The sequence below is a fragment of the Acartia tonsa genome, chromosome 6 (genome assembly GCF_053477335.1).
Source record: "Acartia tonsa isolate MP-2025a chromosome 6, ASM5347733v1, whole genome shotgun sequence".
Classification (NCBI taxonomy): domain Eukaryota; kingdom Metazoa; phylum Arthropoda; class Copepoda; order Calanoida; family Acartiidae; genus Acartia; species Acartia tonsa.
The window spans coordinates 14,426,560-14,451,560 of record NC_137265.1 but is presented as its reverse complement, the minus strand read 5'-3'; the positions used below and the strand labels follow the sequence as shown (position 1 = coordinate 14,451,560).

The 25,001-nt window shown below is 31.2% G+C and overlaps 2 protein-coding genes across 11 annotated transcripts in view; both read right to left on the bottom strand.

The window, feature by feature from the left end:
- Window positions 1-25,001, bottom strand: part of sls (sallimus) — a 99,429-nt gene that overhangs the window by 17,642 nt on the left and 56,786 nt on the right. For 9 of the 10 annotated variants that reach the window (XM_080163603.1, XM_080163612.1, XM_080163611.1 and 6 more), the window contains 8 exons: window positions 24,331-24,517; window positions 14,434-14,511; window positions 13,873-14,036; window positions 12,847-12,970; window positions 12,456-12,552; window positions 9,861-10,122; window positions 7,187-9,199; window positions 5,916-6,014 (listed from right to left, as the gene is read on the bottom strand). In XM_080163603.1, coding sequence (XP_080019729.1) covers window positions 5,916-6,014; window positions 7,187-9,199; window positions 9,861-10,122; window positions 12,456-12,552; window positions 12,847-12,970; window positions 13,873-14,036; window positions 14,434-14,511; window positions 24,331-24,517 — 3,024 coding nt within the window. The remainder of the gene's footprint in view (window positions 1-5,915; window positions 6,015-7,186; window positions 9,200-9,860; window positions 10,123-12,455; window positions 12,553-12,846; window positions 12,971-13,872; window positions 14,037-14,433; window positions 14,512-24,330; window positions 24,518-25,001) is intronic. The other variant, XM_080163613.1, reaches the window with a different exon arrangement.
- On the bottom strand, window positions 381-3,251 carry LOC145323446 (uncharacterized). Its single transcript, XM_080165849.1, has 3 exons — window positions 3,157-3,251; window positions 2,514-2,680; window positions 381-2,092 (listed from the first exon to the last, which is right to left on the bottom strand). The coding sequence occupies exons 1-3, from the start codon at window positions 3,249-3,251 to the stop codon at window positions 381-383; spliced, it is 1,974 nt and encodes a 657-aa protein (XP_080021975.1).

The window sequence follows — 25,001 nt, the reverse complement described above, 5'->3', positions numbered from 1 at the left end:
ATAGCTGTATATCCAACATTAGAAATCCAATTTTCTCTCTTCTCAGCAATTTGTTCAGCAATTATCATATTTGTTGTTGAAGCATTGCTTATAATGTCAGAATAAGCCAGAAGAGCAACCTCTATGTCAGGTTTATTTTCAGTAATCTTAGATACATTAGACAATGTATTTTGAGTTGTAACCTGTGGTGTTACAAACACTTGTTCTATGACATCTTTAACAGCATGATCTCTCTCAGCTAAGCTTTCTTCAGACAAACTTATTGTTCTCTCACTTTCCTATATTTAGATATCTTCACAAAATATTCAAATGAAAAATATTACCATACAAAAGTTACACAATAAGACTCAAGGCAAATAAAAAGTTTAAAGGAAAGAAAGCTAAATAGGAAGTTTTATATAGAAATATTGGGAAGATCTTTCCTTGGCAAGTGAAACTACATTGGAAACATTTTGACAAATAGACAAGTATTTCTTAACAGAATCTTTCTTGAAAATAGAGTTGAGTACAAGTGATGTTGTATCTTGACAATGCACTGCCATATTTTCCATAACTGAAGCAAAAGCAAGTTGCCCAGCTGTTTTACTAGACAAAGTATTTTTGAGTCCTTCATATAAAAGCACATTTCTTACATATATTGGACTAGCAAGACTTTCAGATAAATCAAACAATGTTGCTTGACATTTGAGATTCTCCACATTGGAATTGAATGTTTCTGGCCATTCTAGTTTTTCTGATGAATTAACCTTGTACATAAACTTTAGTTTTCTTGACAAGTCTTCAATAGTTGAGGCTACCTCAGTTTTCATCTCATTATCAATAGTATTGCAAATCAGGGAAAGTTGTTCTTCACTTTGAATAGCAGAAACTAATCTACAACAATTAACAATGTTACTTTTCTCCAACTTGATTTTGTCTTTTTTAAAATCTTCAGGGCTAACATAAGTGTCAATGTTTTCAACAACAAGTGGAGTTTCTTCAACAATCTTCAATAAAACCTTAATTCCAATGTAATCTATGTTGCTTGAATTATGATAAAGTTCTTCAAGAATTGTTTTTTGAACTTTAACTGGATGAGACAATCTTTTAGCCACTGTAATAAAAGGCATTTGAATTGGCTCTGTCTTGAAGTCATCTAGAAGTCCATGGAATATGTATTGAAGTTCTTGCTGATTCGTTGCGCCATGTCTTTGAATTATGGGATATGTTTTTGCTAGTTTTATTCCCGTAGAAACAAGTTTGTAATCATTCAAAACAGGTATTTCAGTTGTCATTGTTTCATGCAATTCAAAGACAATGTTCTCAAGTGCTGACTTTTTCTTTTCTAACTTATTTTTTTTCAACATGTTTACAGACATTGTTGTTTGGAGCAGGCCTACAACATGAGGATTCTTAGTGATTATGTGAGAGAATGCTTTAGTGCCTATTGTTTCAACAGGATTTTTATCTTTAAGTAGTTCAGCAACAACAAAACATTGAACTGAAGGAATTTGAAAATGATGTTGAGCCAAATCCAACAGAGCAACTTGTAATTCAGAATCTTGGGAAAGATGATTACTTAAAACTTCAAATGTTTTTTCTTCTGAATTCTGAATGGTAAGTAAACCAGTAGTATCAATTGTTTTTAAAGCATTACTGACATTTTTAATAATCACTTCATCAAGTTTTATATTTTCAAACAGCTGATAAATTTCCTCAATAGATGGAGTTCTAGTTTGAACTGCTTTGTCCTCTAAGTTTACTTTCTCAAAGTCACAAGGTAAAAAGAGACTAGAAACTTCTTTGACAGAACAAGGAAGCAAAGAATTTAAAACAACAGCTCCGCTGTGAAGGCTTTCTTCTGTTTTATCAAAAATGGTTTCAGGTTCAACAATATTTTTTACTTCTTTTACAATTGGTTCACTCAATCTTTGTATCATTGTTTTCAAAGCAGAACAGTAAACATTATTATTATCAGTATCATTTATTGTGGCAAGTTCTTCTTCAAGAGTTACAAATTCATTATTGATAGTCTGATATTCATTCAAAACCCTTTTCATAAGTTGTTCAATCTTCATTGGTGATTCAAAATCTTGCACAGAAACAATCTCATCTAATCAATCCAGCATGAGAATTTAATAGTTTAGCTCCAATATTTGTATCTAATTCTAGGACAAATTTTAATAGCAAACCATTGATTAAGTTAAGTCTTTAAGATCAATATATGATCTGACCTAAAATAATAAACAAACAAACAATTATCATAGAATATTCTCTGGTGATTATGTACTTATCAAGGCACTTTGAGGGATTTCAACTTAATTGTTCTAAATAATATGATTAATTACAAATAAATGAAAAAAATATTCATTAACAAAAAACAAGTGCTTTGTTAATATCAAGGTATCATTAATATTAAAATCATTTGATTAATAGGAAAAACAAGACCTGACATTTCTAGCTTATTTTGTACTTACAAACAACAACTCTTAGTTATGGAGTTGCTGTGCTACTAAAATTGTCATGCATAAGACCTAAAGTTGTAGTTCTTAGCAATGAACTTCCGTAGGATTTCAGACATTTCTCTAATCTGGCGTTCAAATCATTCACTTTGAACTGGGAAGTGGTGAGATATGTTTCCACTTGTTCTATCTGCACTTGATTACTCAATACATATGTTGCAAATAGTCGCATTCCCAAACTAAGTTTATAAAAGCATTATTGGCAAATCATGTCAAAACTTAACCAGCAATTTAGAATTTTAATCGTTGTGTTGCCAATTTTCTGTCAGTGATATACACATATAAATCCTAGAATTCATTTGAATATATCTTTGTCAGAGGCCTGATATTATTCTATAAAGGATTTTTTTTTATTTTATAAAATCATGTTATTACGAGTATTCAATAAAAATCACAACATAAATGGTTAAGACGTTGATAATATCTTTAGGGAAGGATAAACTTTCTGCCGGATGATCAGAAAAACTGATGGAAGGGCATTGTTATACAATTATTTGATTTAATAAAAGTTCAATGGTGATCTACTCTATAAATGCTGTTAATGGGGCTATGATTAATTGAGTTACATCTACATTTGTTTCCTTGAGCATTATTCAATAATGACATTTAAAAATTATCTTTTATTTAGGATTTTTTTATGAATGCTTTTATATACCTTAAAAATCTGCCGTTCTTTGGCATCTCAAACACATTAGCTTCACTAACATTTAATCCAGAAAATTTTTCTTCTGACAATTGTAACAAAGCCATTTGCAGGTGGATATTATCAAATTCTGCCAATTTTCCAAGTTCATATTCAGAAATTATTTCCTCCACGTTCTTGCATCCAAGAACTTTGTGAGTGAGGGAGATGATTTTTTCTTTGATAAAAGCGTCTGATCCATTAAAAAGTATTGGTTGTTCAGTCAAGGTTTTCTAATAAGTTTTGTATGATTTTTTATATGATATAATTTTATCAAATCTTGTTGTAGCCATTTTTTCGTGTTTATAATTAATTTCTGATTTATTCTACTCATTCTATCAAAATATGCATTTAGTTTGATTCTCAGATTTTTATATATCTTTTATGTGAAAATTGGAAATATGTCATACTGGACAGAAAGTTTAATTTTACTTAGTGAAAAAATTTCTTATAATTATAAAATATAAAACCATTGGAGCTAACAAAAAATCGTTTGAAATGGAACTGCCTTAAACAAAGCATTTAAAACAATAATTTATCCTTTAAACAGGCTTGACAGCGAAGCTATTTATAGTGCCTATAAAAAGAATGTGATTTTAAAAACTTTTGGCCAAATATCCCGTAAGACGTCATATTAGAATAGTCTATTATTCTAATATGACCTCATCCAGTATTTTTTGGCCAAAAGTTTTTTTTAATTTATCCCTTTTTTAGCACCATAAAGAGCTCCGCTGTCAACTTTTAAAAAATATTAATTATAGTATTGAATGCTATGTTGAATGCCCTGGGCCTGTAAGAGTCAGGATTTCATGTACATCAATAAGATCATACAAATTATCTTCCTGCGCATAAACTGCTGCCTGCTTACAAAGAATACTAAAATCTTCTGATATCTTCTTAAGTCCAACTTTATCAACTGTTTGATGAATAGAATTTACAATGCTAGAAGACATTCCATGACAAAGATCTGATAGAATATTCAATGCTTTAGTGCCTAGTGCTTCTATGTTATCAGGTTTAGAGAAATCCTTAATGGTTTCTAATGACTCTTGGACAGTCAGTTGATTATGATCCTTAGCAGTGGCAACTAGTATTGCTGCGGCAGATTCTAAATAAACTCCTGGCAAAACTAATTCTTTAATCTCTTCCTTATTATTATTCATAACCTCGCCAATCTTATGGACAATTATTTTAAAAACACGATCATCAACATTTTTAGGCTTCTTTAGGGTGGATTTAGTATCCGTGGTAAGTTTAAAAGTGACATGTTTAGTTGGAGAACTGTTTTTGATATCTGATGGTTCAGTATTGTCTGTTTTATTTGTATCCTCACACGGTCCATGCTTGTCATTTAAAGCAGGTTCAAGTGTCATATCACTCTGTGTCTTAAAACGAAAATATTTGGTTTCATAAAAAAATGGTAGAATTGCAACCACATGGGAACGAACCACCATGATACTTTCTCATACTTTCTGATCACAACTATTTCTAAAGAACCAAGGGATAAGAATACAATGGACATTAATTTGATATACATCTCTAATGATAATAAACAACATTACCCTTTGTAAAGATTAAAATTATTGATTAAAAAGTTTAGACATAACAAGTTTTAAAAAAATCAAAATTCAATGACAGTACCCAAAGTTGTTAAGCCAACGACTAAGATAAATTGTTTTAAAAACTTTGGGTACCAGCGTAATTTACAGTCCAATGCAATTAACATTTAAGTGACCAAACTTAACCTAACCTAACCTAAAAAATTTATTTCCCGTGTGGTTGCAGTTCTATGTTTACCATAAAAATATTTGAGAATTAAACAATGCAAAAATAATAAATTTTAATGTTTTATGAAATTAAAAAATAAATTTGCATTGTAAAATTCAAAATATATAGGGAATAAGCAAACCTGAAGTAAACTTTTTATATAAAAAATATATGTCAGCCAGAAGTCTTAAAAATTGGCTTCTCTTTTAACTTTGTGTTGTATGCAAACACCACTCTAGTTGTCTAAGATGTAGGTTTATATTTTAAAATTAACCAATTTTGATTTAATAATTGAAATTAATCAGTCAGGGAAAGGACAATTGATAATAAAATAATCTTTAAACCTATCTTTTAATGGTACAAAAACCAACCAATTTTTAAAATCTGAGGATTTATAACTTTATCTTCAATTGTCCTATCCCCAAATCTCTAGTTTTGGAGAAATTTTGTTTAATTTTTCGATTTAATTATATTTTAAGGTCTTAATCATCTTTGTGTAAAAATCACATTTTAAAAATATGTTTTTTTTTGAAGTAATATTCTAATAAATCAATTTTTATATTTTTATAGAGAAAATATAGAGTGCTTGAAAAATAATGATGAATGAGAATAAATTTAGATTACCTATCAAATTTAATATTTTAAAGGTATCTAAAGGAATAAGACAAAGCTAGGACGTTAAATTGATACACATTTCTAATTATGATAGAACAAACTACTCATTCTGCAAATTCAAATCATTGGTTGAGAAGTTCAGACACTACTAGTTTGAAACTAGCCAATTTAAAATTAAATAAAAGTACCCAAAGTTTTAATAGTCAGTGAATAAGATAACATGGTTATAAAACTAACTTTAAGTACCAGTCCAATGTTTCCACCCTTTCTAAATAAAAATTTCATCGAAAGAAAGTATTTATCAAGCACTCTAAATAAACTCTTAAATTGTACAATGACTGCGTCCCTACCTTGTCTGTCTTCTTCTTGACCCTCTTCAGCTTGGGGCTGGCCATGGGCTGTGTTGGCATGGCAGCGCGGGGCTGCACTGCTGGCTGAGCCTCACCATCCTAGGGTACACAAAAAAAGATTAATGAAAGAATAATACAGGTAAAATATCTTTTTCGCCAGTGAACAAGAAAAAACCTTCCCCTAATTCTTATTTTTAAAGTAATATAGAGCTTTCCCTCAAAGTTCCTGTTTAGCACTGAACCCCCTAGTTTTTAAATAAGGGGTTTTGAGGTAGTTTTTTTCCTATTAATTACCCCTGCGGGACCTGTACGTGTAACTGCGTTGCCTAACACTGTGGGGCTACTTAGAACATATTCCAAACTGGATTCTACTCTCCTACTAACTTATTTTCATAATATTATAAAACTATTGTATAAATCACGCAGGATAAAAATATGTTTGTTCACTGACAAAAAAGATGATTACCTAGGTAATTATTATCAAAGTTAATAATTAATCATGCACCTATTAATATTGATAACAAATTAAATAATTAATTTTAGGATTATCTCTTAAATAATTCTTTTTAAAAGAAGAAACATAGGCATCATATTAACAAAATTGACTTAGTTATTTTTTTATAATAATAAACTGTCTTAGAAATTTAATTTCCCTAAACATAATACATGCATGTTTGTTAAAGATTATAGTTTGTAAAGAATAGGAAGAAACTATTGTAGACTAAAGAAATTATTTTGTTAATGAAGAACTTGAATAAATATAATTGTTATTACTGTGAAAAACAGAGCAGTTAGTAATTTGCAACGGCTTAAGTTTACATGCTAGGCTGGTCAAATCAAAATATAACCTTATAGGAGAAATTATTTACATGTAGTTTACAAGCATAAACAAAATTTTTAATTTGTCAAATATTTTGCAGATTTGATTATATAGTTCTTAAAATGTTGAATGAAAAGTTACAAGGATAGTTCACTAGGAATCTCATTTTTTTTCTAATTCAAATAAATTAGATTTTTTAGCCATGCAGTGTATTAGATTAAAGTGATCAATATTATTATTTAATATCTGGAGATAACATGCCTGAAAATAAAATTAGGTAATGTGAAGTTGATGATCATGCAGTGAGTGTGTGTGTGTAGTAGTATTACTGAAATCAATCATGCCAGGCAATGAGTAATCTTTAGTAGTTTCATCTCTTCATCTTGAGTCCAGAATAGTATGAGTATTGAACAATCATGCTCCATGCCAATGAATGTTGAACAGTCTCTACCTCTTTTGTTTTCTTCACTTTCTTCAGGATTGAGATTGGTCTTTGGTCATCCTCCCTTGGACTTTGAGGAATCTCACTGATCTCAAGAGTTTGGTCTACTTCTGAAATTGGCATTGTTTGTGTAAATTCATATGTGTTTATGTTAAGTTTTCTTTCAACTTCATCTTTCTTCCTAATTTCATCCATTGTTTCAATTTCATCAGCCTCTTTAACAATAGCAATAGGAATTTTTCTATAGTCATTATTATCAGGTTGGTCTTGAGAAACTTCTTCAAAGTTGATAATCTCATCTTGATTTGCTGATGGTTTAACTTTCTTCTTTTTCTTTTTGATCATTTTCACTTTTTTGCTGGAATCTTCAGAAGATGTTGCTTTAGATGAAAGTTCTTCACTTGAGCTGGATGGAAATTTTACATTTGGCTCCTTATCATCAATATTATCTTGTTTCGCTATTATTGGCTTAGAATCAACTTCTGTTATATCAAGATTTTTATTTTCAGCTATGTCTTGTTGTGTGTTTATCTTGATTTCTTTAACAGAATCTTTAGTAGGTGATTCTGGTTTAGATTTATCAACCACATCTTTGTCAATAGTTTTTGGTTCAACTTGTTGAGCAGGTTCTTGAGATTCAGCAGTTTTTTCCTCTGGTCTTAACTCTATTGTTGAAGATCTTGATGTTACCTTTTTAGCTTTAGAAATTTTAACCTCTTTCTTCTCTTCAATATCTACGGTTGGTTTAGAATCTGGCTCTGCTACTTCCTTTGATGCTTTAACTGTTGATTGTTTTTTAGTTTTCTCTTCAGACTGCTCTTCAGCCTTGCTTTCAATAGTTTTATTTTCAACTATGCTTTCAGATGGTTTCTGCATAATTTCTTCTTTAATAGGAGCTCTTTCAACTTCTGTTGCCTTAGTCTCAGGTTTTTGTTGTTTAATCTTCTCGACCTTAGGAACAACCTGCTCTTTCTGGACTTCATTTTCTTGTTTTGTATCTTCTTGTTTAGGTTCAACTGGCTGTTTTGGTTGTTTGGTAGGTTGAACATCTTTTTCTGGAGATTTTTCTTTTTTGGCTGGCTTCAATGGTTCTTCTTTAGGTTTTTCTTGAACAGGTTCAGCCTTTTTAGTTTCAGGCAGTTTTTCTTCTATTTTAGTTGTCTTTTCATCTGTTTTCTGATTTACCTTTTTAGGTTTGGAAATGGCCTCTGTAAGTTTTTCAGAACGTTGTACAGATTGGGGTTCCAATGTTTTTGCTTTTTCAAGAGGTGTTTCTGTTTTAGGTTCTTCTTTGATCTGCTGAACTATTTGTGTAGCTGCATTGTCTTTTACCTTAGGCATTTCTTTATCTTTAGATTGAGGAATGATTAGTTCTGTTGAGTCTATAGATTGTTCTTCTTTTTTGGCCTTAGGTATTTTAGCAGTATCCTTCGTTTTTTCAGGACGGGGTTTAACCACTTCTTTTTCTGCTTCCAAATTCACTTCCTCTTGCTTTTTTATCTTGTCAAGCTTATCAGAAGAAGTAGACTTTTTAGTAGCAATTTTAGGGAGTGTCAATTGTGATTCCTTTTGAACAGGTTCAGTAACTTCAGGTTCTGTGTCAACAACTTTAGTAGGTTGAGGTTTATCCTCCATTTGTGGTTTATCAACAGTATCATCTTTTGGTGTGCGTTGAAAGGCTTTATGTCCATCTTCAAAACTCTCTTTGGCTTCAGGTTTTTGCTTTTTGGTTGGTTTAGTAGGTTCCTTTTTAATTTTAGGTTTATCTTCATCAGACTTTTCTTGAATTGGACTCTTTTCCTTAGTTGGTTTGATTTCTGACTTAATCTCTGTCACAGAAGGGGCTGTGGTTTGTTCTTGGACTGCTTCATCATAGGTAGCTTTTCTCTTTGTATCAACTGAAGTAACTGTTTTGTTTGGTTTAACCTCCTTCACTGATGTTTTTGTTGCCTGAGTATTTGTTTCATGTAAAGTTTGTTTTGTTACCATGTTTAAATTTTCTTGTGTTGTTGCTAATGTTGCCTAAATTATTAAGGTTGTATTTCAAGCAGGGTTATGAATTTTTAAAATTTTAAAAATATTCTTCTTCATTACAATGATTAAAAATTCATAACCCTGAATGTAGTGTTAAAAATAAAAACATGGAGTGTTTTAAAGCAAAGCTAAACTTAATTACTAAGCTCTAAATATATTGTATGTTCAAGATGTAACTAGATATCTAAAAAAATGAATAATAAATTGAGTAATTTGAAATTAGAACAAATATCTTTTTAACTTTACATAACTTTATCAGCTTCTTTAAAAATTAATTGTAAAGAAAAAAAATAATTTGTTCTAAAAAAGCGCTGAAATATCTTTACATGTTTGAAAAGCAACTAACTAGAAATTAAATAATTTTTTTTGGTATTTTTCTGTTTTCTATGCTACACTAAATAAAGATAAAAATAATATATCATTAAAATGTTTCTGTAGAATTATTATTGTCTAGATGTCTTTTATGGGATGATTTATAAAAAAAGCCACCTTTAATTTGAAACTTTAATAAATATTACCCCCAAATATATTTTGATATTTGATGAATTATTTTAATAAAAAGATTTTCCGAGCTAAAAGTTATCATCCCCAAAGAATTGTCATTGTCTAATGTAAAAACATCATCATTATTTCTACAATCTTTCATTACCTTAGGAGCTGCTTCTTTCTCCTTGGGAGGAACAGGCTTTAACTTAATATCCTGCTTAGGTTCATCCTCCTTAGGAGCCTTGGGAGGAGTGGGCTTAAGCTGGACTCCAGCCTTAGCCTCCTCCTTGGGCTTCTCAATGACCTTGGGCTTCTTGAGTTGGACCTTCTCGGGCTTAGGCTCCTCTACAGGTTCCTTCTTCTCACCCTTCTTCACAGATTTCTTCCAGTCATAAACTTTCTTCTCCTCAACCTTCTTCTCAACCCTGCAATGCAAAATATTTATCAAGATTATTTACTTAACAATTTATAGAAAAAATTAAAATCATGCTGAAAAAATAAGCATGCCCTGTTAATTAAAATATAAATTTGTAAAAAGCATCTTAAATAATGAAGTTTTAAAACTTTCAAAGCAAGCAAAACATGGTATTTCATCATCAATGAATGGCAAAATTATTTAAATTCAAAGCTTTATAAGCATCTACATTCATATTATCTACATGTTTTATTATTTTATGCTTACAGGTGGTGCAGTGTAGTTGAAAACGAAAGAAGAAAGGATGTTAAAATGTGATAATGACTCTAAATTTTTTGTATACAAATTTTCATTAGGTACTTTTTACTTATTACTGAAAAGTTCCATTGTAAATATATTTTGTATTTTTATTCAAGTTAATTGTTAGTTAAATTAAATTTGAAATGTTGAAGTATCTTTTACAAAATAAGAAAATATGGAAAACTTAATGAATTTGAAAAAAAAAGATTTAAAATATTTTGTTTGTAAAAATAAAGGGCAGAGTATATTATAATACCAATTCAAAAAATGAACTTAAAAATTTAAATAAAATATATGAACTAAAATTGTTAGTTTTATAAAAAAATAAATACATTTAAAAAGAACTGCCATTCACAAAAGGTTAACTTATTTACAGATTATTAGAAACTCTAGTTTTGTTATATCTATTTATATAGTGAAATTTAATTGTTTTCATATTAGTTGTGTCACTTACCCTTAATAGGCATATTTTAGTAAACATAGAAAATTTCTATTTACAATTTAGATTGCAAATATCTTTTTTCATGAAATATGCCTATTTTTACTTACCATCAAATATACTTCTCTTAGAGGCATGGATACCAAACTTTTTGTTCATAAAGATATAACTGGAATAAATTAAATTCTCAAAATTTCTTTTTATACATTTATTGCACAAGTTTAACATTAAGAATTATTCTTTTTCTATGTATATTTTAACAATAATTAACAAGTGAATGGCAGTTCATTTAAAAAGATGACTTATGGATTAAAATGATACTTTGACAAAAATATAATCTACTACAAGAAAATTGCTGCATCCAAATAATAAGCAAAAAATCATTGGCTACTTGAATTTGATTTTGAAGGAATCAAAAATTGAATTATTAAAATAATCCCTTTAAAATCAAAATTTCAAATTTTGACACCTTTTATTCAAATATTATGAAATATATTTTGATTTAAAGTTACAATGCAGGTTTAAAGCTGAAAAAGCGGTCTAAGCTAAAATTCAAGGCCATGCTCCTTATAACTTAATGTATATTTCTTTTTAACTTGAAAAGCTTAGGTTACAATCATTTTAATAATTTTGAATAATATATGACATAGGAAAGAATGGTAAATATTTTATCATAAGCTCTACAGGGGATGATTTATTTACAATTGAAAGAACTAGCAAACAATTTAATGTCATTTGTCTTATAAAAAATGTTTTTGCTTCTGACAAATTTTTGGACCCAGTATATATTGATTTTAAAACAATCTACAGATATGTAACATTTTCTTCCTCACTCAAAAAACCATCTAATCTAAATAATTGCATTTTATATTTGAAAATCAAATAACTACCATGCAAATAATAGATTTTAATGACTTATTCAAGAATACAAGTCCAAGTCTATTATTGGATTATTAAAAAAATATAATGAAGTCTTTTATTTTGTCTTTTTTTTATTGTATTGTCATAGAATTGATGTTACTAAATATTTTGAGTTATTATGAATTTGCTTTATTAATTAGAATTTTACTGTTTTTCGTTTTTTACTAAACTTTTTAACCTTTTTCAATGATTTTAAACATTAAAATCAATCAATTTTAGCATTTAATACTGAAAAATTATTAAGTTAATAGTTTTTATGTTATATTTAGACGTCATTTTAATCAAAGTTGTTTTCTACATTGTAAAAATAAATCATGTGTATAAATTTATACACAAATTGTTATAAATTTAACAAAGGTCGATTTAGACATGAAAGAGCAGATTAGTAGGAATATTAAGAACAAGAAAGAATACATGAATAAGTTTTCACAGTGTAGAAAAAAAGTCAAGAAAATATGTACTATAAAAAATATTTGACTCCAAGAAATATGTAAAGTGTCACTATAAAGGAAAAAAATTTAAAAGGCAAAAATAACAAGAATAGTAACTTTCAAAGGTGCTGTAACATAAATTAATTAAATAAACTTTTCACATTTCTTAGATTCAAATGAATATGAAGACAGAATAAACAGGAAAGAATAAATTCACACAAGATTTCACTGCACAACATTGTCCTTGCTTACTTTTTAGGCTCCTCCTTCTTGGTCTCCTTGGGTTGATCCCTGTTGAGAGCAGCTAGCTTAGCTTTCTCAATTGCCTCCTTGTCAGCTTCAGTAACCTCTAAAGTAGAACAACACATCTGTAGCTGAAAGAATTTCTAACTTGTGCTGTTTAAACAGAAAATTCAAAGGGGCCAGTACATTTTGGGATCGTAAGGGATAAGACACATGATGATAAATTTAAATACATCCCCAGTCAAATCAAATTTGGCATCCACCAGTTTGAAACCAACAAATCACAATTCTATAAAGTACCAAAATATAAAAGAAATTATTTAAATATAAAACTTTGGGTAAAATTATAATTTTAAGTACAATGTATTTAATGGGTTATCAATATCAAAATGACACTTACTGCTGACAGTTAGGCTAGCTCTAGTCTTATCTTCTCCCAGTTCATTCTTGATCTTGCACTCATAGATACCATTGTGCTCCTGGCTACACTCAAGGATATTTAGAGAGGTAGTATCATCATTAACCTAAATAATATATTATACTATTATACTCCAGATTATACTCAAGGATATTTAGAGAGGTAGTATCATCATTAACCTAAATAATATATTTTACTATTGTACTCCAGACTATACTCAAGGATATTTAGTGAGGTAGTATCATCATTAACCTAAATAATATATTATACTATTATACTCCTGGCTACACTAAGGATATTTAGAGAGGTAGTGTCATCATTAACCTAAATAATATTATACTATTGTACTCCTGGCTATACTCAAGGATATTTATAGAGGTAGTATCATCATTAACCTAAATAATATTATACTATTATACTCCTGGCTATACTCAAGAATATTTATAGAGGTAGTATCATCATTAACCTAAATAATATTATACTATTATACTCCAGACTATACTCAGGGATATTTAGTGAGCTATTATCATCATTAACCTAAATAATTTATTATACTATTATACTCCTGGCTACACTAAGGATATTTAGAGAGGTAGTATCATCATTAACCTAAATAATATTATACTATTATACTCCTGGCTATACTCAAGGATATTTATAGAGGTAGTATCATCATTATTTCTATATACTACTACCACCTATGCCCCTAGAGAACTCTAGAGGAATTTGAGAAGGAAAAAGGGGGGGGGGGAGAAGTCCCACCTTTTGCCTTGCAAATTTCAAAAATAATAAGTCAAAAAAAACATTAGGGGTTCTTTTTTTATAGAGGCTAATTCTCTTGGAAGGTGTTGCTAACTTTTCCATAATATTTATAAAAATTCCCATGGCCTAATCATGAAATTACAAGGTAAAGGATAACATATTTGTACTGACAACCAAATGAGACATCCTGTTACTTTCAAATAAGGATTTTGGTAATTATAATTAAGGCTACAAATGAATTCCTACCTTGATTTGAATATTAGCAGACTCCTCAACTTGCTTTCCCTTGAAGAACCATGTGATGGTTGGGGCAGGGTTGCCGGCGAATACAGCCTCGAACCTTGCCCTCATACCCTCCTTGTTCCTCACCTCCTTGATCTCGCGGATAAACTTAGCAGCCTGCTCGGTAGCTAGATACAATTTAGTAGGTTAGATAGATAGATGAGTAGACAATTGCTGTGTTATTAGATAGATAGATAAAATTAATGTAAGATATTGCATGGCCAAAATAGTTTTCCTTCAACAAAAATATTTTTCTCTGACTAAGATGAAAGAAATAGAAAGAGATAGATAGATAGATTTATAGAGAGAAAGAGAGAGAGAGAGAGAGAGAGAGAGAGAGAGAGAGAGAGAGAGGGAGGGAGGGAGGTAGGGAGAAAGACGGAAGAGAGTGAAAGAGAGGAGAGGGTTAGAGAGAGAGAGAAAAAAATTCAGCCCTACTTTACATTGAATAGAGAACTAATCAGAGGGCGGCGTTACAGACAAAAGGACAGAAAGACAGACAGCCACTTGAAATAAATGTTTTACCTGCCAGTTTTTCCTTGAGAGCTTCCATCTTGATCAACCAATCTGGCTTCCTATACTCCTTGCTGTTAATGTAATCACCTAAGTACCAAGTAGAACAAAAATTATTATGAACCTTAGTTTTTAAACCTTAATCTGTCACGGTATAGCGCAATATTAATTATCCAACAAAATATGTCAAGTTAAATCATTTATTATTAACTAGTACAAAATTCAGTGTTTTCAAATAATAAAATATTCAAATAATACAATATTCAAATATACAATATAATACTAATAAATTAAGCATACTGATATTAGGCTTTTTTGTTACAATTGTTGTTAAATTTTACATGTTAGTCTTTTTTATTATTTCAATATTAATTTAGTAATTTTTTTTTGGAGAATTTTTACTTTTTTATCTTAGGGCAAAGTTTGAGTATAAAATTAAAACAAAAAGTTAAAAAATTGCATTTTTAAATTTTAAAATCAACCAGATTTATAAATACAATGGTAATAATTTTGAGCTGTTTAAAAAGGAAATAATGGGAAAAGGATACATTTCAAATGCTTTGGCCTTTATAGAAACATATCAAATAAAAAGTTTGTTTTGTTAAAAACTATGAGATTCTAAGTCTTTTTTGGTAACTATGGCTATAATATAAAATAAACATTTTACCACTTTTTGATATAAATTCTTTGGCCATTTTACTACAATTTTATGGTGAAATGATTGAAAAGTGCTTGATTTTTTTGTAATCTCACAAAAAAATGAATCTACTCTACAGCTGTTTATGCCAGTGTGACTTGACACTTGACTTGGCAGCTGGCCTCCCCGCCCTCCGTCTTCATAACACACTCATAGAGACCAGAATGTGCCGGCTCTGCCCGCTCAATCATCAGGCTTGCCACGTCGTTCTCCACCTTGATAGTGATGCCCTCCCCCTCCTTGATGACCTTGCTGTCGTGGTAGAAGGTGAGGTTGTCCTTGGTGCCCCCGGAGAAGCCAATGTCGAATCTGATGCTGTCTCCGGCCACCACGATCATTTCTTTCAGGGTTCGCTTCGTTTTGGTTGAGGTCTAAAAAGTAATTTAGTTCAAAATATTTAATACCAACTTTTAAAAATTTAGCTATAGAAATGCATTGCCTAAACCTAATATTTACAAAAAGAATATACAAAAACATATTCACCTAGCTCATTTAAGATTAAGATACTAAAATATATAACTTTTATTTGCAAAGAAACTTATTCTTCAAATGCATCAAAAACTTCATATGATTAAAAAATGCATCAATATTAGTTAAGGGTGAAAACGCTGACCTGTACAACGTAGTTAGCCCCCGTCTCCATCACATTCAAGTTGCTGCTGCTCTTCGAGGCCCCCACAATATTCTCCAGAAGACAGGTAAACACTCCACTGTCATCTGCACAGGTCTTCACAATGGTCAAACTGCTGGAGGTTTGCGTCGTCACGATTTTAAAATCGGCCGAATCCACGACTGGGAAGCTGTAGCGGAACCATTTGACCGCTGGCGCGGGGGAGCCGCTGAATTTGACCTGGAAGGTCGCGGTCTGTCCTTCCTCAACGGTGACAGGTTCCAGAGAGTGCTCGAAGGTCGGTGCTGTCATGTTTTGCTAGAAATAATAAAAATTATATCAATACTTTAAACAACAAATAAATGTTTACACTAAAAAGTTTACTGACAAAATGTTCTCCATTGTATAGGTAAGGAAAAAGACTTCTAACTTAAAAATCTCTTTTTGTAATATTAAGTAAAAGAATTTTTGTTTCAATGTCCATTTGAGAATATTCCTCAGGCTAAAAGAGAAACAAATAATGAAATGCTTACCGAGCTGAAAGCGCTGGTCTCCGCATACTCCGCGTAGTGTTTCTCTTTCTTGGCCATCTGCTGCCACTCCCTGACCTCCTGGTTCACATGCTCCTCCTGGTGGTGGCTGCTACTGCTGTGGTGCTCCTCATACTTTTGCTGGTGCAGTGCAGTTACCTGAATAATTCATACCAATTAAGGACTATCAAAAAATAAAAATTGCTAAATTGCCGTGATTTTAAGGGATATGACAATGGACAATGTATCTATTTATGTACATCCCAATGAAGATAACACAGTTCACTCGAAGCGACAGTAAGAGAAAAAAATATCTTCATTGGGACATTTTAGAAACAGTTGGCCTTATGTCTGGGAAATTTTTTTCTCATTCTGTCGCTTTGAGTGAACTATGATAAAAAAGTACCCAATTGAGAATTATTTTTAAGAGTTTAGACACTGGTAGTTTAAACAACCCAATCAAATCAATAAAAGTTGTAAAAGTATAAATAATATAACGTGGTTTGTGTAGCATTATGATTTACAGTCTAAAGCCCCCCTCCCCTTACTTAATTGTTAAGAAAATTCAGAATTCTAAAAAATTTTCAAATAAATCAAACGCTTTACTTATTTCTAGATGACTAAAATTGTATCTCTAAAAAAATTATACTAGATTATATTCATTATACATTTTGTTGGTTAACAAAAGCTACAAATCTTTTCTGGAACTAAAAGAGCTACACAGTAAAAATAGAACCAGCGAATAACGAGATCTTAATCTAAATACAGACAGACATTCTATTACTTTCATAAAAGGACATATTTTACCTGAGATGACATCTTCTCTTTCCGTTCTTCCGTGTACATTTGTTTACTACAAATTTTAAATATTGACTTTTCAAATTCTTTTTATCAATTATTTTAAGATAATTTCTTTACTTTATGTTTTAAAAATCTAGGTGTTTTCTTATTTTCTTACATTGTCTGTCCGTCGGTTTAAAGATTAAGATCGAAGAGCTATTCTTGTTTTAATTTTAAATACTTAAATATTCTCTCAGTTCTGTTAACGGCAATTAGACCTACAATGGCAAGATGTATTGTGCATATCTATAGAGTTTAAGAATAATTTTAGTTTCAAGAACAGAAAAGATGATTATCATACATCTATGAGTTTGAGATGCTACTTTTTTTTACTAAGTAGTAATTTACTGTGTTATTGATTAAGTGGATGTATTTTTGACAATTTAGATAATAAATTGTACAATTTGCAATATTTTTTTCAAATTCCCAGTTATAGTGTGTGTGTGTTTGTAGCCATTGTTTCATAGTGTTTGGACCTAAGTAGTCACGTAGAAGGACGAGACACTTTTGTATGGCAAATAGGACTATCAAGCTCCACGCTTAAGTACATTAAGCTTGACCTACTGTCTCATGCCAAGTTTTAGTTTAGAATTAAATCAATAATTTCCTGTTAACAGTAGTCTCCAACTTTGTTTTGGCAACCTCTTCATCACAGAAAGCTGAACAATTTAGAATAACTTAAAATCATTAAAATTTTATGATTTATAAGAATTTAAGTGTTTGTATCAAAATTGAAAGATTTGGTACCATGAAAAAGTTTGTTATGACAATCTTAAAATTTTTTCTGCATAAATTGCAATAGTTATGTAAGTTTCTTTAGTTTTAATAATGGCTTATTCATTTTATAATTTTCCAAAAAAAAAGTTCAATACTAACTTTTTTGCTAAAATATAAAATTATTCTATTAAAGCTTTTGACTCCAAATCTTTAACAATTTATCTTTAAAAATAAAGTTTAAATGTATTTTATCAAAAATATTGTTTGAAAACTTAAAAAATAAATGGACATATATCTTTAAAATTTGTTTAACTTAAAAATATTGTATACATGTTTGGAAAAAAATGAAATTTGAACCAGACAGTTTTTTTATTACTTTTACATACATTTAATCATAAGAGAAATATCTATACTTGTAGAAACTAACATTGATTTAATTTAAGAGGTCCATTAGATTAAGTGAATTTTTAATCTGACATAAAAATGCATAACAAACAAAAATAAAATAATAATATTCATTTCAAATTTTATAAAAATAATTACTAAGTTTAGTTTGAACATTCCTTTATTATTAATTTTAGATAAAACTTGGAGTGGAGAATTTGAAGGGACTATTGTTCAATTTTTCGGTTATTTTGAATTATTAGATTTGTAAATATATTTTTCATAAACTTTCGATATTCAATATGATTTGTCTTTTTATAGTTATGTAAAGAAGAGACCGTATGTAAAAGGGGGACGTAACTGAAGACTTTTTGATGCAGGGGGGGGGGTTTTCTCCGGAACCAGTTGATGAACCGTGCAGATTTTTTGGACTTAAGCTTTTATGGGTATGAACATCTCATGGTTTCGAAGTCAACCCCCTACCCCCACCCCCTAGCCCCCCGGGGCTCAAAAACCCCCTAAAAATGAACCTAACCTTAATTTTCTCAAAAACTATTTGACCAATAGATATGATTTCTTAGAATTAAGCTTTCATGCTAATCAACTATCTTTTAGATTAGAAGTCACCCCCCCGCTACCAACTCCTAGCCCTCCGGGGCTCAAAAAAACCATGAAAAAGAACCTAACCTTATTATCTCAGAAACTATTTGACCAATAGATATGATTTCTTAGAATTAAGCTTTCATGCTAATAAACTATCTTTAAGATTAGAAGTCACCCCCCTGCTGCCAACCCCTAGCCCTCCGGGGCTCCAAAAAACCCTGGAAATGAACCTAACCTTAATTATCTCAGAAACTATTTGACCAATAGATATGATTTCTTAGAATTAAGCTTTCATGCTAATAAACTATCTTTTAGATTAGAAGTCACCCCCCTGCTGCCAACCCCTAGCCCTCCGGGGCTAAAAAAAACCCTGGAAATGAACCTAACCTTAATTATCTCAGAAACCATTTGAGCAATAGAGATGATTTCTTAAACTTAAGTTTTTATGCATATAACTTGACTTATAGTTTCGAAGTTACCCTCCTGCCCCCAATCCCTAGCCCTCCGGGGCTCAAATTAACCCTAAAAATGAACCTAACCTTAATTTTCTTAAAAACTATTTGACCAATAGGTATGATTTCTTAGAATTAAGCTTTCATGCTAATAAACTATCTTTTAGATTAGAAGTCACCCCCATGCTGCCAACCCCTAGCCCTCCGGGGCTCAAAAAAACCCTGGAAATGAATCTAACCTTAATTATCTCAGAAACTATTTGACCAATAGATATGATTTCTTAGAATTAAGCTTTCATGCTAATAAACTATCTTTTAAATTAGAAGTCACCCCCCTGCTGCCAACCCCTTGCCCTCCGGGGCTTCAAAAAACCCTGGAAATGAACCTAACCTTAATTTTCTCAAAAACTATTTGACCAATAGATATGATTTCTTAGAATTAAGCTTTCATGCTAATAAACTATCTTTTAGATTAGAAGTCACCCCCCTGCTGCCAACCCCTAGCCCTCCGGAGATAGAGATGATTTCTTAAACTTTAGTTTTTATGCTTATACCTTGACTTATAGTAACGAAGTTACCCTCCTGCCTCCAACCCCTAGCCCTCCGGGGCTCAAATTAACCCTAAAAATGAACCTAACCTTAATTTTCTCAAAAACTATTTGACCAATAAATATGATTTCTTAGAATTAAGCTTTCATGCTAATAAATTATGTTTTAGATGTGAAATATAGATAGAAAATCAATCAATGTTAAAAAAAACAAGGATGACAACATCCATAAAAGCATAGCACTGAAACTGTAGGACAAACGGACATTAACACTTATATAGTGTTAGAACTAAATAATCAAAATATAAATGTATATTGTATAGGAGTTGAAGCAAAATTGTTAGTGTAATTTTGTTGAAAAACTGCTTGATACAGGATAATGTTTATGGACATACTTACATTTTTAGGACTTGATTATAGAGTTGCTTCGCTTGAAACATTATACTTTGTTGTCCCAGGAATAAACTTACCAAAAATCAGATCAATCGGATGATTAGATTACAAAAAAAGTTGTTGTTAAAAAAGTAAAAAATCAACATGTTTCAAATGGACGTACGGCATTCTTGTAATGATTATAGAGTTGCTACGCTTTCTAAATCGTACCTAACTACTAAAGGTATCACCATGGAAAGTTTGAAATCGATAGGACAATTCTAACATGCCTAAATTAACTAAAAAAGCTATCCGTTTGTGACTGACGTACGGCCGGATGGACTGACCCTAATTATAGAAAAGCTTCGCTTTTAACAATGTTAAGAAATATTAAATAAACATTAAACAAGGATGACAACGTCCATAGAAGAGAAGCTTTTAAATGATAAAGAGGATAAACAAAAAAAGACAATAAGTTTAAAATAAGCATGTTTGAAATGGACATTTGGACCTTTTGTTAATGATTATTATGTAGCTACGCTTTTTAAATCGTACCTGAATGCTATAGAAAACATCATGCAAAGTTTAAAATCAATAGGACATTTATAACATGTCAAAATGAACGGGAAAAAAGCTAACCCTCACAGACCATATCTAATTAAATAAAAGCTTTGCTTTGTAAGATTTTTCAATAAACAAAGTATTGAGTCCCAACTCTCACAAAATTGATTGACATCCTTCTTCTCCTAGAAAAGTAGTTTTTTGAGCCCCGGGGGGCTAGGGGTTCGGGGCAGGGGGGTGACTTCTAAACCATAAAAGTCCTAGAAATCTGCTGTATTGATCAAATGGTTTCTGAGAAAATTAAGGATAGGTTCATTTTTAGGGTTAATTTGAGCCCCGGAGGGCTAGGGGTTTTCGGCAGGAGGGTAACTTCGAAACTATAAGTCAGCTTATAAGCATAAAATCATCTCTATTTATCAAATGGTTCCTGAGATAATTAAGGTTAGGTTCATTTCCAGGGTTTTTTTTAGCCCCGGAGGGCTAGGGGTTGGCAGCAGGGGGGTGACTTCTAATCTAAAACATAAGGGGGGGGTTTTTAATGCAACCATCTCGTAATCAGTGAGCAAATGACACTTAGAATTCGAATTTCGATCTGAACTTTTGCATGAGTAATCCTTGGTAGGTCTATTTTCCCTAAATCGAACAAAAAGTTGGAAAAGTAACGGCTAGCGGCTCAGCCGTTCAGCCGTTTTTTGCCTATTTTCAGGGTAAATCCATCATCAATAACGTAGGAATCGACTTTTTAAAACATATTTTTGGTTTAATTCATGTTAAATGATAGCAATAACCAATTTTAAAACTTCTAGTACCAACAGCTACCGTCTAGAACCGTTTGATAGCGTTTTGGAGTAGAAAAGAGTATTATGTTGAGAGAGGTTTCATGACTAATTTGCAGTATAAATATCAAGAAAATGGCAAAATAGCTGAGCCGCCAGCCGTTAGCCGTTACTTTTCCAACTTTTTGTTCGATTTAGGGAAAATAGACCTACCAAGGATTACTCATGCAAAATTATAGATGGAAATTCGAATTCTAAGTGCCATTTGCTCACTGATTACGAGATGGTTGCATTAAACCCCCCCCCCCTTTATTAGCATGAAAGCTTAATTCTAAGAAATCATATCTATTGGTCAAATAGTTTTTGAAAAATTTAAGGTTAGGTTCATTTTTAGGGTTAATTTGAGCCCCGGAGGGCTAGGGGTTGGAGGCAGGAGGGTAACTTCGTTACTATAAGTCAAGGTATAAGCATAAAAACTAAAGTTTAAGAAATCATCTCTATCTATCAAATGGTTCCTGAGATAATTAAGGTTAGGTTCATTTCCAGGGTTTTTTTTAGCCCCGGAGGGCTAAGGTTTGGCAGCAGGGGGGTGACTTCTAATCTAAAACATAATTTATTAGCATGAAAGCTTAATTCTAAGAACTCATATCTATTGGTCAAACAGTTCTTGAGAAAATTAAGGTTAGGTTCATTTTAAGGGTTAATTTGAGCCCCGGAGGGCTAGGGGTTGGAGGCAGAAGGGTAACTTCGAAACTATAAGTCAAGTTATATATGCATAAAAACTTAAGTTTAAGAAATCATCTCTATTGCTCAAATGGTTTCTGAGATAATTAAGGTTAGGTTCATTTCCAGGGTTTTTTTGAGCCCCGGAGGGCTAGGGGTTGGCAGCATGGGGGTGACTTCTAATCTAAAAGATAGTTTATTAGCATGAAAGCTTAATTCTAAGAAATCATATCTATTGGTCAAATAGTTTCTGAGATAATTAAGGTTAGGTTCATTTTCAGAGTTTTTTTGAGCCCCGGAGGGCTAGGGGTTGGTAGCGGGGGGGGGGGGTGACTTCTAATCTAAAAGATAGTTAATTAGCATGAAAGCTTAATTCTAAGAAATCATATCTATTGGTCAAATAGTTTTTGAGAAAATTAAGGTTAGGTTCATTTTTAGGGGGGTTTTGAGCCCCGGGGGGCTAGGGGGTGGAGGTAGGGGGTTGACTTCGAAACCATGAGATGTTCATACCCATAAAAGCTTAAGTCCAAAAAATCTGCACGGTTCATTAAGTGGTTCCGGAGAAAACCCCCCCCCTGCATCAAAAAGTCTTCAGTTACGTCCCTCTTTAATCTGCTTTCTTATCATGATTATATACAATGGTCTAGATGTAGAATGGCAAAACTTAGAAATATAAGCAATTTGATAAGAATTTTATCTGTGTCCTTTCAGATTCTGAAACTCATATTCATTATGAGATAAGCTACTATCCCCTTTCAAATCCTGTAGTTTGAAGAAAGCCTAATTTTTTATAAGCACTGCACCGATTGAGTTTTCCATTTATGCTAGGCTAAAAAATTTAAGTCTTTTAAGTTATTTATCTAGACCCTACCTACTACTTGAAAAACCCTACATCTATGCTATTGGTTTAGCCGATAGTAAAATTATATAATAGCTGCACAATTAAACAATAATCCTTTCAAAATCTTCACTCACTCATCCATGCATCAAAATTTGAAATGATCTAATGATGACTCAATAATAATAATATTGAAAAATATATATAGACGAACAACCATATGATACTCAAAGATAAAGGGTGTGAAATTAAAAGGGTGTGTGTTAGTTGGTAAGAAAAGCAGCTAAGAAAAATGTTAATAAGTTAGATATATGCCAGAACTAAGTGTGCATTTAATTCCGCATAATGGTTCATAATTGCAAAAAGACACAATGGCAAATTAATTGAAGTGGGTTTTCAATAATATATGAGTAAACTTACGGGTTAATGGGAAAACGGATGTAGAATATACGTGTATATTATAAGACAAGAATTTTTTTTCTCTCTCACAAATTTAGGTTGCTAACCTGGACATTATTTATTGGTCAATTCCTTCATCCAGTAGGAGGGGAGGGGATTGGGTAAAGGGGGTGGATCTTTATCTCAGCCAGCTACAAGTTTCACTTTTTTTAGAGTACATGATAATCTGGTGTAATATCCAAGTAATAATAAACCCACTAAACAGAAGTTTGTTCTGTTGTAATAATACGAAAGTGAATGCACACCGCAAAAAGAACATTATACATATAAAACACAAATCTTACCTTATCAATAAAAAAATGCGACTGTCCATGATTTTTTCTGATGATTTCGTAGAAATCTGACTAAGTTTTTTTTCACTATATACTTTTTGAAATCACTTACAAAGACATTATTATTATGATATTACATAGCAGAGTAGATTAATAGAATTACATATTAATTTTATTATTTTTATAGGATGATCATTAATATTTTCAATACCGTGACAGATATAAGTTAATCATTATAAAAAAACATTAAAATTTCTTCAATTATATGCATAGGAAAAATCAAATACTTAAATTTTTGTATATTAATAATCCTTACTAGAGTTGTCCGTCTATGCTTAAGAATAAATAACTAATAAAAAATACTAAATAAATTAAACAAAGAATTTTTGCTGCTATTTTCATCATTAGTATCATTTATATTAAAAGCAAAATAGTTAAAATAATCACTTTGAGATTTTATATTGTTAGCTTAATAGAGAAAAGAGAAAAAAATAGAAATAGTAGGAAAGCAATTTTAATTTACTTACGTTTGACGTTGTGCTTCAGAACGGATCTGTAGTCGTCCTTCCTGCGCTTGACGGAGAGTGTGGTGGTGGCGTATGCCTCGCCGCACTGGTTCCTTGCGATCACCTCGATCTTGCCGTTGTCCCTGTCCTGGCACTTGGGGATGTCCAGGTGCCACATACCGTCGTAGATCAGCTTGTGACGGCTTCCCTGAATATTTGGCGTTTATAGATTTTTAAAAATTAAAAAATGCATTTTAATTATGTTAGGAAGGAATAAGACATTGGACTTATATAATAGTATTAACCCTTAACCCCCACACCACTTCCCATTGGACGTACTTGTTCACCATAATGGATATAGTAAATGTGGATATATTGACAGGAGAAAATTGTCAATTTGGTTGTTTTTTTAGAGTAGATAATATATATTATTTTTGGGTGTTCAAACATAAAAATACACAATATTAAATGGATTTAATGAATATTATCTACATTTATGTATACAGTCAAATATTATTGATATGGTTATTTTAAATGAAATTTTCATCTTTCTTATATGACTCATATTGGTCAGTTTGTTCATTCAGTAGGAGTGGAGTGGATGGTATATAGGATGCGAATGGGGGGTATCATTTTAGTACATAAAGATATGGTGCAATATCCATGTAATAATATATCGATTACCATAATAT

What these genes read in the sequence shown, in the direction of transcription:
- LOC145323446 (XM_080165849.1), bottom strand. Translation starts at nt 3,251, where the DNA reads ATGGCTTTGTTACAATTGTCAGAAGAAAAATTTTCTGGATTAAATGTT. An exon ending in AAGAACGGCAGATTTTTAAG is followed by an intron (nt 2,681 to 3,156) that starts GTATATAAAAGC and finishes TTATAAACTTAG; the next exon opens with TTTGGGAATGCGACTATTTG. An exon ending in GCTAAGAACTACAACTTTAG is followed by an intron (nt 2,093 to 2,513) that starts GTCTTATGCATG and finishes TGGATTGATTAG; the next exon opens with ATGAGATTGTTTCTGTGCAA.